General features: G+C 25.5%; 1 protein-coding gene across 1 annotated transcript in view; it reads left to right on the forward strand.

Moving 5' to 3' along the window:
• LOC129988288 (sorting nexin-14-like) overlaps window positions 1-15,430 on the forward strand; it is a 41,927-nt gene that overhangs the window by 21,881 nt on the left and 4,616 nt on the right. Inside the window, exons 14-25 of the mRNA XM_056096476.1 lie at window positions 100-158; window positions 691-773; window positions 2,352-2,407; window positions 5,958-6,141; window positions 8,376-8,409; window positions 9,356-9,503; window positions 9,598-9,700; window positions 10,406-10,446; window positions 10,535-10,605; window positions 11,993-12,047; window positions 12,448-12,571; window positions 15,088-15,252. Coding sequence (XP_055952451.1) covers window positions 100-158; window positions 691-773; window positions 2,352-2,407; window positions 5,958-6,141; window positions 8,376-8,409; window positions 9,356-9,503; window positions 9,598-9,700; window positions 10,406-10,446; window positions 10,535-10,605; window positions 11,993-12,047; window positions 12,448-12,571; window positions 15,088-15,252 — 1,123 coding nt within the window. The remainder of the gene's footprint in view (window positions 1-99; window positions 159-690; window positions 774-2,351; window positions 2,408-5,957; window positions 6,142-8,375; window positions 8,410-9,355; window positions 9,504-9,597; window positions 9,701-10,405; window positions 10,447-10,534; window positions 10,606-11,992; window positions 12,048-12,447; window positions 12,572-15,087; window positions 15,253-15,430) is intronic.

Below are 15,430 nucleotides of genomic sequence, written 5' to 3' on the forward strand. Positions count from 1 at the left end.
AATGATAATGAAGAATGTGATTTATTCAAGAAGTGCAATTCTTTTGTATTTATTAATCAGTGTTTTCTGTAGTCATGTTTATATAAGATATTTCTTTAGTATTTCAGTTTGCTTTGTGGAGAAAGATCCAGTAGTTCTGGTGCAAAAGGATCTGGAAAGTAAGCATGAATATTTGTATGAGACTTATTTAAAACTGTAAAGTATTTATTAATGTTTTTGTATTTCAGATGATTTGTGGATTGAATGGAATTTAATATGACATTAACAGTAAATTTTTTGAAGTAGTTAGTTACAAATATATGCAGTTTAAAAAAAGCAAGAAAAATTCAGTTGACTGCAATAGCTCTGTTGGGGGGGGGGGGCTTAAGATGCTACTGAGCTATTCAGCTCAGATTCCTGGCCTTAGTCAGCAGTTTTGTCACTATCACTCAATGAAAGCACAACTGTTACTTCTCATTAATTGGCAGTTACAGCAAGATTTTAATATGCTCTTGAAAGAACACTGCATCTTCCAGAAAGAGTAGAAATTTTGTACCACCAGTTGCACCAAAAATTTCTTCGGAAAGCTAAAATACTTTCTATTTTACAGAATTCATAACATTCTTTAGTCTATGTTAAAAACATTTTGTCAAAAGGCAAAATTTATATGCATGAACAATGACTATTTTTAATACAATTTGTCCCTTTTAGGAGCAACAGAAAAGGAAATTCTAATCCATCTGCTATGTCCAAGTTAGGAACTAAAATAAAAGGTGTTTTTATCACACATGTTGGTATGTGGTTTTTAACTTTTATATTATTTGAAATTTTATACATAAGATGTTAAATTAATTTTATTTTGTTTTAAATATAGATAAATTGTTGTGTAAACATGATTTTAGTTCAAATATCTAACTATGGCAGTTTATGGCATTTATTTCTGCTTTAAAGCTGAAACAGATGAAATTTATGTAGGTCATGATAAATGCATGTTACTGCCAGTTTCCATTGTTTGTGTCTTCTTTTGTTTAATCTGCTGATAACTAGTTTCCTATTTACAGCACAATTTATTTGTTTTCATGTTAAATTTAAAGTATCTTATTGTGTCTTTCTTTGTCTAATAAATCATAAAATATTCTCAAACTCTTAAACAATTTTTAATTGTCATATACAACCAATTAAATAGATTTAGAATTCAAAGTGTTATTTTTGCTCCATTTGATTTATTTTTAGCATAATAAATGTGGAAGTAATCCATTTGTTTCATATTTTGGTACAAATTAAAAATTATATAATCTTTTAAAAATTATTAAAAATTGATATCACCTCTGTTAAATTTTATTTGACAAAAATTAATCTTGGTGTTTTTAGAATTATTTAAAGAGACTAATTGAAATCAATACTAAATTACATTGAGCATTTATGTATAAGCTTTACTTTTTTCTGTTTATTGTGATCAAAATATAGAACCACTTTTATACTCTTTAATTCATGTGCTGGAGATCTGAAGTTTTGTTTTTGATGGCAATACATTTGTTTAAATTTTTAGAAATGAAATACTTTTTTTATAAATTATTGTTTCTTTAAGAGTAATGGTCTTTTGTATTGAATTTGAGAAAAAAGATTTTTAATATTTCTTTTTATTTATAATGAGTAAATATATTAAGACTGTAAAAAAATAAAAGTAAATAAAAATATTTCAAGCATATTTTTATTAAAATATTGAAAGTTAGAAATTATTTTCATTAAAAATCTCGATATCAATACTAAATTAAGTTTTAGCATCTACTAATCTAAAATTAGCATTTAATTAATTTTTATGAAGGATTAATTAAATCCTTATCTTCCTTATGCTTCGTAGTATTTGGAAATCAAGATTTGAAGGATATTTCTTCAGTAGTTTAAATTTCTATACGCCTAAAAAATTTTGGCATTTCAGTTTCATTTTTTTAATAGATTGCTTTTAAATGTAAAAATATTTAGTTAATATTTTTAGCTGTGATATACTCCTTTTAGCTTTATAATTTCAAATTTTAAATTCTTAATTTCTTAAATTCTCTTTAAGCATTTTATAAGATTTTTGAATAATTTTCTTTCACAAAGTGTCTGGGAAAAAAAATCATGTAAGATTACACATATTGCGTTTACTAGTTATTTTTCAATATTTACACTGATATATATAAAAATTTAAGTAATAGTTAATTAGCATTTAAAGCTTGATTCTAGAAATTATTTAATACTCATGGCTGGAAACAAATTATTGATGTGTATTAACTAAATATAACATTTCTGTTTATTTGGACACCAATTTTAAAGTTTCATCTCTATTTGAATGCTTTCTGTCTTTATTTTAATTTATCTTTTTATGTTAGATGATGGTCAGATTTGTGAAGAAGAATCTGGTATTGATTTAGCTGAAGCATTATTTGTAAGTTTTCATCCTCTTCTAATTTGTTATGCAATTATTTTATTTACATGTCATGACTTTTCTTGTTATTAATTAGCTAACTTATCACATTTACTGCTCATAAATTGCAACGTGTAATATCCTAATATTAATGGTTTTACTTTCACTGTATTATAATTCACTTTAATTTTTTTTCGCTGTTAACTATTGTCAATTCTAATCTTTTTCATTGCAATTTTTTCTGATCCTGTTAAGTTTTTGTTGTCATAGTATCTGCTAAAATACTATCCATAATTTGAATTAATTTTATTAGTTATAAATAAGAATTAAAAATCGTTTTGATTATTTTCATTAATTAAATATATCCATATCATGTATCCTCTTAAGTGAATAATATTTTAATGCCTTAGTTCACTCTAGGAATTTACTGTTATACAACATATTCAATAAAAGCATTAAAGAAACTCCCCCTTAAAAAAACTTTTAATCCATTATATGTGATTTTTCTATTTATTTTGAGATGTACAGAATAATAATAATTGTATTTATCATATTTAATCAGAAAAGCAATAAAAAAAATTCTTTATGGTGCAATAGTTGTACTCAGTGTGCTGAATTACTTTTGCTTATTAAATTTCTTTCCTTCTTTGTAATAATAATTTATAATATATAAATTATTATAACATTATTCATTAAGCTTATTGGTTTTTAATTATAATAACTGCAACATATTAAAAAAAAATAGGTATACTCTGTGGTCAAAAGTAGCTGGACATTTTAAACTTTATCCTGAATATCCCAGAAAGGTTAGATGAATTGTCTTTAAACTTCGAACATGTAATATATGTATTTTAATTTACAATTTACAATGAATTATTAATCATGAGAGCATATAGGAAGACAACTAGAAGTTGATGAAAAAGAAAAGAATTTTTGCTCATCCTGTTATATAGAAAACAGTTATTAATTTGAAACTTTCAATATTGGTTTTCCTTTTTGTGAACTATATATTTGTGCATTTTCATAAATATATTATATATTTGGAAAAATATAAATATTTTTTTTAAATCCAAAATTTTTGTTAATTTTTCTTATTTAAATGTAGAATTTTCAACAAAATATTCTGAAATTTACATAATATATGACGAAGTATTATGTTAAAATCTAAAGGGAATTCTATAAATATTCAGGGAGTAGAAATGTATTAGCAAATACATTTTAACTTTACATGTGCAAAATATAGCACTTCTTTCTTTTTCTAATTTCAAAGTCAGGTATGTAGAACAATTTATATAAAAGTTTTGGTTGAATACCATTAAAATTTAGAAAAATATTGATATTACATTGAGCTGAATTTCAATTGCTCTTTTATAAAAGCTAAATTCTGAAGGATTTTCCACTATTTGATACACTTTTAATAGTTATATTGAATTCTATGCAAGATTAGAAATTTACTAAATATCTCTTCTTACTTATAAGTGAAGCACTATTATGAATAAAAAAATTGTTATTCATTGTTATAACATTTTTAATTTCATTTGTTTTATAATTGAAAGCATTCAGATGAATCAATTACTAATATGAAGTAAGTTCACTTTTTACTGTATTGACAGCTGATACTCTGCATAGAAGGCTTTTCACTAGCTTTTGGAATGTTTCTGAACAAATTGCACGTGATTCTTATACAAAAAAGTTTGTAAACTCTGTTACTGATTTGGGCATTTATGGTCTAATTTGAATTCGATTTCCAATTCAGAGTAATAGTTTGGAAAGGTTCCATTTTTGTTTCAACATGACTCTGCTCTTACAGAAAGTCAAATGTGCAGAATTGTTTGCTGATATGAATGTTGAGGAATTAGACTCAAAATCTGGATCTTAATGCCATCAAACACTTATGGGATTAATTGGAACATCATATTTGAACTAGATCACAAAGGCCCACATCAGTAACAGAGCTTACCAACTTTCTTTTTTACAAGAATCATACACAATTTCTCCAAAAACTATTTGATAATTTTCCATATACAATAACAGCTGTCATTACTGCAAAAAGTAGCCTCATCTCATATTAGAGATTTTTAATTATTATATATAAGGATTCTAAAGTTTGAGCAAATAATAATGAATAATATAGTAAATTTATTATTATTTATAATGCCTAATATATTGTATTTTATGTTATATATCTCTTTAGTGTGAACAGATATGTTTAGTAGATTTCTAACCTTTCATAGAATTCAGAATAATTATTTAAATATTCAAGTTTAAAGAATGCCAATTTGTTGACAATTTCTCATAATTGAGTTTCTCTTCAAGGGCAACTGAATTTCAGTTGTTGACAACTTTGTTATCTTTTGATATTGACATTAATTTTGTATAGCTTGTCCAAAATTTTTGGCTTTAAAATTAGAAAAAAGAAGAAAAAAAAAGAAGGAAAAAAATGATTTTGCTTGCAAACGTTATATTTTGCACATGCATAGTTAAAACATTTTGCTAAAAGTACTATTGTTTCCTCAAATATTCATAACATTCTTTTCAGATTTTAATATAATGCTTTAATAACACTTTGTCATATATTCTGTGAACTTCATATTATGTATTTGAAAACTCTGAAGTTTCTCTCTCATTTAATAGTAAAACGCCTGCAAAGAAATTTTGGATTTGGAAATATATATATATATATATATATATATATATATATATATATATATATATATATATATATATATTTTCGGGTCACGAGGAATCATTATTAGACTTAATGTCTGTATGTCCTCACAGAAAAAATCCCTTTATTTGAATCCCTGCCTGAGGGTGACCCTTGAAAAAGTCTTCAGGCCGGATTCTTTTTTAATATTTTTTAATAATTTTTTTGGTTTAATTTTTATTTGATTTTTGTTTTTCCTATTAACTTGATTCTAATACTTTTGTATATATATATATATATATATATATATATATATTCTTTAAAATGTGTACTGTGTTTATGAAAATGAACAGAGGTATCACTCAAAATAAGGAAAACCATTCTTGATAGTTTTTAATTAATATAAACTTTCTGTGCAATAGAGCAAGCCAAAATCCTTTTCTTCATCAATTTCTTGTCAGTTTCTTAAAGGCATTCAGGACATTGACATGGTAAATTGCGACTTAAATTACATATTATACATGAGCAAATACTGTTCAACTAGTCTTTTTGAAATATTTGGAAGAATGTGTAAATCTGAAGTGTCTGAATTGTGAAATCTGAAGAAAGATTTTTGTACAAATAGTGTATTTTTTGCATAGTAATTGTGATGTTAATCAATTTCATCTTAACCAAATTTTCTACTATAAATTATTTCTATTATAAATTTTATATATTTTACCAATCTCCCATTCATAGAAAACATTTTTTTTTTTTTTTTTTTTTGTAATGTAAACCTTTTCATGCAAATCTTTATTGTTATGGTATATTTCATTTGTATTTAAAAAAGATTTATCTGTGCTATCAAATGGAAACCTTTCATTGAAAATTAGATTTATAATTTTATAAAGAAACTAATGATAGTTTTTTTCTTCTCTATCAAAGACAGATGTCCCTACCTCTGCTGAAGATGAAGTGGATGCTTACACAATGGAGGATGACCCTCGTCTCAAGAAATTGACTGCATGGCGAGTATTCATTCCACAGGTCATGATGCGAATGGACCAGAATTGCAAATACTACCATACTTTTCGCATTGAAGTGCAAAGGATTGATGTCCGAGATCAGGGTATGCATCAACATTTAAGTAAAGCAAATATGCTTGTATGATTCCAGAAATTTTAGTATATTTTGGAGTGATAGTAGCCTATAGTATAATCATGACTTTGGAAGTGGAGAACTCCAAGTGTGAAATCCATTTCCACTACAGATCGTTTGTAAATGGGAAAATTTAACATCAAAGGTCAATGTTCTATGGTATGTTGTTTGGATAGATAGGTGTCAGCACAAATGTTATTAATAATGATTCAAAATTACAAAATCTGATTTTAAATAACACTTTTGTTACTTTAGAAAAGGACATTGAAATAACTAAATTAATTAGGGGCAGCTTTAAGATTAAAATTTCTCTTAAAAATATTCTCTTAACCTTTATTAGGGAGTTTGCAAGGAAATATTGGAGATACATTTTCAGCTAATTTCATATGTGTTGCGTATTAATCCATTGTTTCAAATGTATCAGTGTTATGGCCCACTTTTATTGTTTTATGCATGAAATATACATAAGTGACTAAAAGAGTGATTACGTTTTTTTAAAGTTTTGAAAGAAAATTTCTCAGTTAAAATTATTTCAGTAAATTGCTAATATCAGTGCGATTTTTCTAACAATGTTTCTTGTTCTGCAATTGGTACAGTGATGGCATAAGATGGAATAAATTCAGAAAGTCTTACTTTCCTCAAAAGTAATGTCCAAAAAAATTATATGCTTTTCAAACATGATTGTGAGTAACAAGATTCAATCTTGATTTAAAACATATCAGTAGCTTGTTTTAAAAATGATAGAATGCATAATGAATAGATCTTTATTAAATTTTGCATTAGTAAGAAATGCTGTTTTCATAGTCAAATCATCTTCTTTCAACTTTGATAATTTTCATGTCAGGAAAGTTTTTTAAAAAGCTGGAGAGTTTTGAAAATTATTTTCATCTTTTCTTGTAGCCCAGCATCTGTTATAGGAAGATTCGGTATTAATTATAATTTTGAAGTGGGAAATTTAAATGAAAAATATCACATGTTTCACAACATGTCGTTCATGAAAATAGTCTGGCAGAATCTACTCAGTAAACATTATTCAAGATTCGAGAATATTAGCAACATTACCGCATTCAAAATATCACCAATTTTTTTTAAAACAGAAAGAAATAATTTTCAATGTCATAAAGTTAGACTCTGATTTCTTGATCATTCTATGAAAAAAAAATTTCTCTTAGAAAAAAAATGCTGAAATTGAATGTAAAACTCATGCGCTTGTTCAACACGCCAGAAACTTTTCACTACTAACAAAATCTAATAAATTAAAAAAAATCATTAGTGAAAAAATTGAACAAATTCAATAATGTTTAGAAATATCTCTAAAAGAAAAACTTTTATTTACATATTTATTAAAATTAGCATTATTTTTATACTCAAGATTTGTTTACTTATATTCTTAACCATTTTTTAAAGAAATGGCTATGTTAATGAATTAACAATATAACCCGTTTTTATTCCCCTTATACTATTTATATTATACTTATTTTTTTTCCTTATACTGCAATGTAATTAAATAATTTAATTACATTGCAGTGGATATGCGATGGAAATCTTAATGCAGTTTTTCATACAAAACTTGCATTAAAAATTTTTTTAACATTAGCTTCATTCTTTGTGAAAAATATTCATTAAATCTTTAGTATTTTATTTCTATATTTATATAAAATTGAACACTTATTTAGTTAATATACAACGTAATTTATTTCATTGAACTCAGTTTTATAAAAAAAAATTTACATGTTAAGATTGATTCTTATTTTTTCCCTAAAGGTCCTTAAAAAGTACTTATAAAGTTCTTATTTTTTAACATAAAATTAGTATACACACCTTATATATATATATATATATATAATGTAATATTTTTGAAATTTTTTTTTAATTTTGAGCATAAAATGCATGTCCTAAAACTATAAATAATATAAGTTTCATTATAATTATGTTGTGCATAGTATTTTAGTTGTCAGTTTCAACTGCATTAAGTAATGAAATATATTCTTTTAAAAGGCTTTATTTTTTTATTTTTTTTGTTTAATTTCATATATCTTCAGTTTTAAAAAAAAATTGAAATCCGTTTATCTTGATAGAAACAAAAATTTGAAAATTATATATTGTTTATATAAAGATTATAAGAAAAATTTTTTTTTTCAAAAATTAATTTGTTAGATATTCATCTTATATATTTGCTTTCATTAAATTATATGTTTCCTCTAGATGATCCTGCTGATTTGCACTGGTCAGTTGAAAGGTGAGATATTGCTTCCACTGATGTTTCAAATTTATTTTAATAGATGGGCATTGATTGATTCAGGTTATTTTATTTTGTAACTCATTTCACAGTTTATTAAATTCGAATACAGCAGAGCATGACTAGTTTAAATGCTTTTAATTAATTTCTTGATAATATAAAATTGAAATATTGTTTCTCATTCTTATTGTTTTGATTCATTCAAAATTAAAATTTTGACATTTTGTTTTATGTCTGAATTGTTTTAAAAATACATTCATATTTATTATGCTCAATGATCATAAATGAATAATTTTTTTAATGCCTTTCATTCATTCATGGAGGGAACTACTATTTAACATATTCCATTAACTGATGTGAGATGTATTACACAGCATATGTTCAAAAGATATCATTGCTATTCAGTATCTTTAAAAAAATGCCCTTTCTCAAATGGGTTTTAAAAGGTCATTGTGTTGTTTTCTGTTTATTAAAATTACCTTTGGAAATTATTAGTATGAAATCTTAAAAAATCTTTAATAATGATTATTTTTGTTTAATTTATTAAAATCTTTATATGTTAAAAATAAATATTTACTGCATTTTTTTAAAATTATAATTTTTCATTTATCGTTTTCTGTTGCTATATTCAGCTTTTTACGTAGTTTTCTGTAAATCAAATCTTTGAGTAAATTAGTCATTTTTCAATTATTATTAAAACACTACTGATTCAAATCTTTGATTTGAAGCTGATAGAACCAAAATAAAATCAAACTCTTCTTTATTTGATTTTGTTTTTTAAATGATTGGGGTCTTGATTTTTGTTTTAGTTTTTCATGAAAAATTTTACTCTGTATTTACTAGATTTTTTTTTTTTTTTTTTTTTTACATTTCTAGCACAAAATTTCTTAACTGTATGATTATATTTTCCAATTATAGTATAAACATGTTTTTTTTTTAATTACAGGCGTTATAATGAGTTTTATGTTTTGGAGGCTAAGTTAACTGAATTTCATGGAGAACTTTCTGTACAGTTACCACCAAAACGCTCCCAGCAACACAAGGGTCTAACTTATTTGGAAAGCAAGAGGCCAGAATTTGAGCGTTATCTTCAAGTAATATTCTGAACAAAATGGTTTGTTTCTAGATTACTAAGCAATATTAACGTGTTTCCTAATAATGTGATAAATTCTTTTATTTCTCACCTAGACACTTTTAACGTTGCCTGCATTACAAGGAAGTGAACTACTCTTTCAATTCTTGAAATCTCCAACACCATTTACAACAAGTTTTTTGCCTGACATTAAGCTTGGTAAATTTTATAAACATTAATAATTGGATTTTAGATACATTTTCAATAATCTAGCATTTATTTTTATTTAATCTAGCATTTTGGCCATTCATCATTTTATGTATTTGATTTATGCATATAATTTGTCCACAAAGTCCTTTTGTAATTTGATTTTGAAATCAAATGAATAGACAATGATATATATTACAAAATATGAAATAAATATTCAATTCCTCTTCCCATTATTTAACAGATTTCTGTAAGAACACCATAAGCTATATAAAATACATAAAGAAATTACCCTTCATGCCATGTTCTTTGTAGCATAGTACCCTCATAAAGTACAACCTTTAAGATTTTTTTTATTTTTTTTTCAAATTTTGGGATAACCTTTGTTTATTAATCTCCTGCATTTTGTGTGGGACGCAATATATCTTTTATATAACTCCATAGAAGCATAATTATTTATAGTGCTTTTTCTTAAGATGTAGCCATTATTTTGGACTTTTTTTCATTTTTACTACAGCCTTTATTTTATAAATATCTATTTTTTTATTTGAAATATTTCAGGTACTATATATTATACTATTCAAGTATATTCTATACTATTCAAGTACTACATCAGGTACTTGAAATATAAGCATTTGAAAATGGATGGGAAATTTTGTACCATGACTTTATAGTGTTTTCCCCTTGACATTCTTAAATTTACTCCTTGTTTTATAGGTAAGATGATTAAAACAGTTCCCATGAAATTAATGAAAGAGGTATGCTGACTTAAATTGTTAAAATATGTGTGTGTACTTAAAAATGTTATTGAAAACTTAAAACAATTTTGTTCTTCTTTTTCTACAGAAAGGACAACATTTAATTCCTTTCTTGCAAGCTTTCATAGCTTCTACAGAAGCTGCTAAACCAAAGCCAAGGTATAATTTGAAAATCTAATGATTATTGATATATCAAACTAAAAATTATTTTTGTTAGTTCCATTATATGATTTAATTATGTATTTATCATTTGAATGGATTAGAAACACACCATTTATCCATAATCTACTAAAATCTGAAAGAAATTACAGACATGAAATGCTAAAAAAGTTCTGAAATTATTAGCATTTAATTTTAATCTTATTTTCTCATCCACTTCTACCAATTTAAAAATCAGATTTAAATGTAAATATGTTGAAATAAGATTTAAGATTACTTTTCAATATATATAAAGGTGCATAAATATGACCATTTTATGCCTGAAGTTGTGTCTGCATAAGTTCTTATTTGATTTAGAAACCTTAAAAAAATATTAAAATGATTTTCTTCCAAAAATTATTTTAATATTTTTATATTATACAAGGAATCTGAAAAAAGTGAAATAAATGTTTATTTACTTAACTATTGCAATTAGACTTATACTTCTAGTTGCAACGTTTCATTAAATAAAGTAAGCTATTATTCAGAGGTTATTAAGCTTGTTAGTAAAAAAATTTAAATTTTATATGGCTCTTATATTGAAAAAGTCTTAAAATGTTCAATGAGCTCAATATATTTAAGCATCTTTACCTTCACTCACTCTCTCTATTTGCTAGTTTTTAAGATTTGTTTATGTTCTATCGTAAAAAGAACAAGGAATGAGCTATTTATTGCTATTTAAAACTCATAACTGAAATTTCAAAATATTCCATTAGAAACAAGTATTCCAAGTTTCTAATGGATATAATCCATTAGAAACTTGGTTCATTAATCATTTTCCATATAAGTTAATTGCGGATCATTTACTTCTTTTTTATTTATGACTCTCTACAAAACGATTGAAAATAAATATATTTAATAACTTTTTATTGTGTCCCAGAGAAGTGCATGGTGTCTAACATTGTATAATTACTGCAAAAGTGGGATTAAATGCATACTCATGAATGCATTATATTTACTGCTATGCAGTTACTAGTCTCTTTGTTACATTTTATGTGGATGCCTGAGAAAATCAGTGCTAGTCATGAAAGGGTTAAGGACATAATTCACTTGCTTAGCACTTAAAATTTATTCATTAATGGTCAAAGCAATGCAGAAATATAAGCTGTTTCCAGTTCTGGTTACAAATTTACCAAAATTCCAAATTTTAAATGGTTTTTAGCATTATGTCGAGATAGAAAATTTGGACCAACAAAAAGTCAAAGTATTGACGAATTCAAATTATAAACATTTAAATTAACTAAGTTCCACTGTATTTTCATATTTCTGTCCTGGAAATGCAGTAATATAGAATGAAATGCTTGCATTCATGTTTCAAAATCTTAATATTTAATCTTTTCTTTTCTAGTAAAGATATCTTGAAAGATATATATGAAAATGCAACTTCCAGTTTAGAGGAAAAGGTCAGTATATATTGGTCACATTTTTGACCATATTATATACTTTTATTTAGCTTAATTTGTTTGATGTTAATAATTTTTATTCATGTTCTGAAATGCTAGAGTTTACAAAATTTGAATACTTGTGTATTCTTGATGACAATATGATATTTAAAAAAATTAACTACTACATCTGAATTGGTAAATTTAATTTATCTCCTATATCAGTAGAACTATCTGGAAGTGATTTTGAGAAAAAAAATTAATCTAGTAATTACATATTGAAGACTAAGAATTAAAACTTTAAAACGTTGTAATCATAATTTTCTAATAAGAGTGTACTTTTGAAACCTATTTTTACTACCATTTATTCACTTTGTATTATATTTGAATAAAATCCTTCATTATAAGTTTTAATTTTCAGCTGGTGTCTGGCTTATTTCGAGATAATTTTGCTAGTTTAACTGGCAAGAAAGAAAAATATATTGGAGGATCTGTTATCTCTGTTATTGATTTGAAAGAAATTTATGATTATATTGTATTTATAGGTAGGTTTTACTGTTCCTCTATCTGACTTAACTTAGCATTTTTAGTTATTTTAATTTCTGTTATTTTTGGCTACTAATTTTTAAATATTTGTTTCCACTTATTGATAATAAAATGCATTTCATGTATTGTTTTTAAATAATTTATAAAATATCATAATTCCAATAGGAATGCTCTTTACTCAATTTTCTTCTATGCCTATTCACACATTTTATATTTCATAGCATAATGAAGAAAACTGAATCATGTCAACTGCATGTTTCTCCGATTGCTTCTAAAATCTACAGTTCCGACGGCAAGACGCCATACCAAAATTCATCAATTTGCTGCATTTTTTTTATTTATTTTATTTACATATGCAGTAGTTTCAAAAGTTGACAAGATTGTCATGCCACTGAGAAAACACATGGAATTTGAAAAGCGTTTTAAAAAAACCAGGATATGCAGGGAAATTTGAAAATTTTCATAAAAACAAGCAAATTGCAGGGAATTTTAAATTTCCTGCCTCCCCTCCTTCCAAATAATGCCAATCTCTAAATATTGCAAGAATAAAGGATAGTAGGAATGGCTTCCAAAAAAGAAACTACTATTCGCGATTGTATTATGCAAAAGCACATTCCTTTTCTCTCTTCCCTTTTTTTTCTCTGTATAGACATTCCTGTTTCGATTTGAAAAACGATTCTTTTCCCATGAGATTAACAAATTGCAGTTAATGAACAAGCATGAGACTTCTTCAAATCCGCGAAAAAATAGAATAAAATGTATAATTTCTCTGGCAGGATTTGAAACATTCAATCTGCGGAAGCATTGCAGTGTATATAGTCTATCATGCTTGAGTTTATTGAAGAGTTTATTATTTGAGAAATTGTGAATGTATTCAAAGAAGAGTAAAGAATATTTTTTAATCAATGAGCTGCTTATGAATTGGACAGATAAAAATATCAATCCTGAATGTGCTGAATGAGTTCTAGAAGTTCCATGAAATCAATTTGTTGTATACCTCTCGCTTTGTAACAAGACAAAAAGTTTATGTAATATTGGAAAATAGATGCTTACTAGTCATGCCAAAAGAAGAAAACATATAAGACTGTCTCTGTGCCATTTCAAAAGAGTCATTGTTGATGCTGGAGTTGAATCTAAAAGAAATGACTCATCAAATCCTAAAATGTCAAATTTAATGTCCGAAATTAAAAGAATTTCAAACTTTTTAACTGAAGATCAATCATTTAAAGCTGAATTTTTATGGACATTAAAACTTGTTGCATTGCATTCATCTTTTAATTCATTCAATGATATATCAGAAATATTTTCATATATGTTCACTGAAAGTGAAATAGCTAAAATAATTTTAGACCATACAGAAATGTTGTACCATATTTGTTATGGATTAGGACCATTAGTTCCATGAAATTGATAGCTGAAAAATCTGCAGAATTTGCAGAAATTTATGCCCAAATAATTAAAATGGCAAAAAATGAATAATTTTTTTAAAATCTTGCCTTTTAATGTTTTTCTTAAATGATCATTAAATAATTTGTATCATGGTAACAAAAATGTTTTGTTTTTTATTTCACCTGAGTCCTTAATTTTGTGTTGCTAAATTATAGATAATAGATAAAAATAAATTGTGTTTTTTTTCTGTATGTAAATATAAATTTTCTTTTAATATGCTATTATGTTAGTCATGCCGATTCATGTAGTGACTATTTTTCGCATTGACATTGGAGATGTTCACTTCGTGGATGGTGGGGAGCCACAAAATTTATTCAATGTATATCATAGTGTTAAACTGCCGGAGAATTTTCTACATTACAACATTGTTACTTTGTTGTCAATTTCTGGTGTTTATAACGCAATTCTTTTTTACTAGTATCAACTTCGCCGTATTTTGAGAGGATTGAGGAGAGAGGAGGAAGTCATTTGTTTTCCAATCATGTAAGCTCGTTTAAACTAATGAGAATATCTTACAATTTTTCTAAATCTGAGAAAAATTGTAAAATAATAAATTATAAATGATGATGAGTTAAAGTAAAAATTCTTTAACTATCGTTTTTTACTTTTTTCTAAATTAAAATCTTGTGAGAATCCATATCAATTTGTAAAGCAAGTAAAAAGATAAAATTTTTGCTCCAAGAAGCATCAAGAACGTTTCATGGAATATTATGAGTCAACCTCACTGTTATCTTTATTTATTGAAAATGATATAATACAGTAATTAACTTATGAATATTATTATAGGCAAATTATTCCTATTGAAAGCAAGATGGGTTATTTTTTGTATTTTGATGCCTTTCAGTATCTGTTTCGGTGTTTGCAAAATTCTTTTCCCATTTTTTTTTTCAGTTTCTTTATTTTATTACCTTTTTAAAAGTTTATTTTAATGCTACTTTATATGCAATTGCATTTTGTATTAGCCTATACATTTTATTGCTATTGATGTTTCCATTTATCTTGAAACTCATTTTTATTAATACTTCTTTGTGAAACTTCTGTCCTTCCCCTCCATGTCTTTCCCTAGCTGTTGAAGTTGTGCATGTTCCTGATTTTGTGATTAAGCTACTGTCTACCTGTGATATTTTACTGAGACAAACACTGCAAGCTGGTGTGGAGTGGTATCTTGATGTCAAATTACAGCAAGCTTTCAAACCTCAAAGATTAGCTGAATTACTTAATTTGTTAAGGGGTGAGTTTTAATTTTTTTTTTTTGGCATATTTTAATTTGAATTAAATTCTTTCATCTTTGTAAATAATGGGATACATGTATTCTGATAATAGTTTCGAGATTTTGTTTTTGAATGACAATACATTTATTTAAAAACTAAAAAGTTGAAATAAAAAAATCATATTCTTTGATCACTAAA

Source organism: Argiope bruennichi, chromosome 10, assembly GCF_947563725.1.
Source record: "Argiope bruennichi chromosome 10, qqArgBrue1.1, whole genome shotgun sequence".
Taxonomy (NCBI): domain Eukaryota; kingdom Metazoa; phylum Arthropoda; class Arachnida; order Araneae; family Araneidae; genus Argiope; species Argiope bruennichi.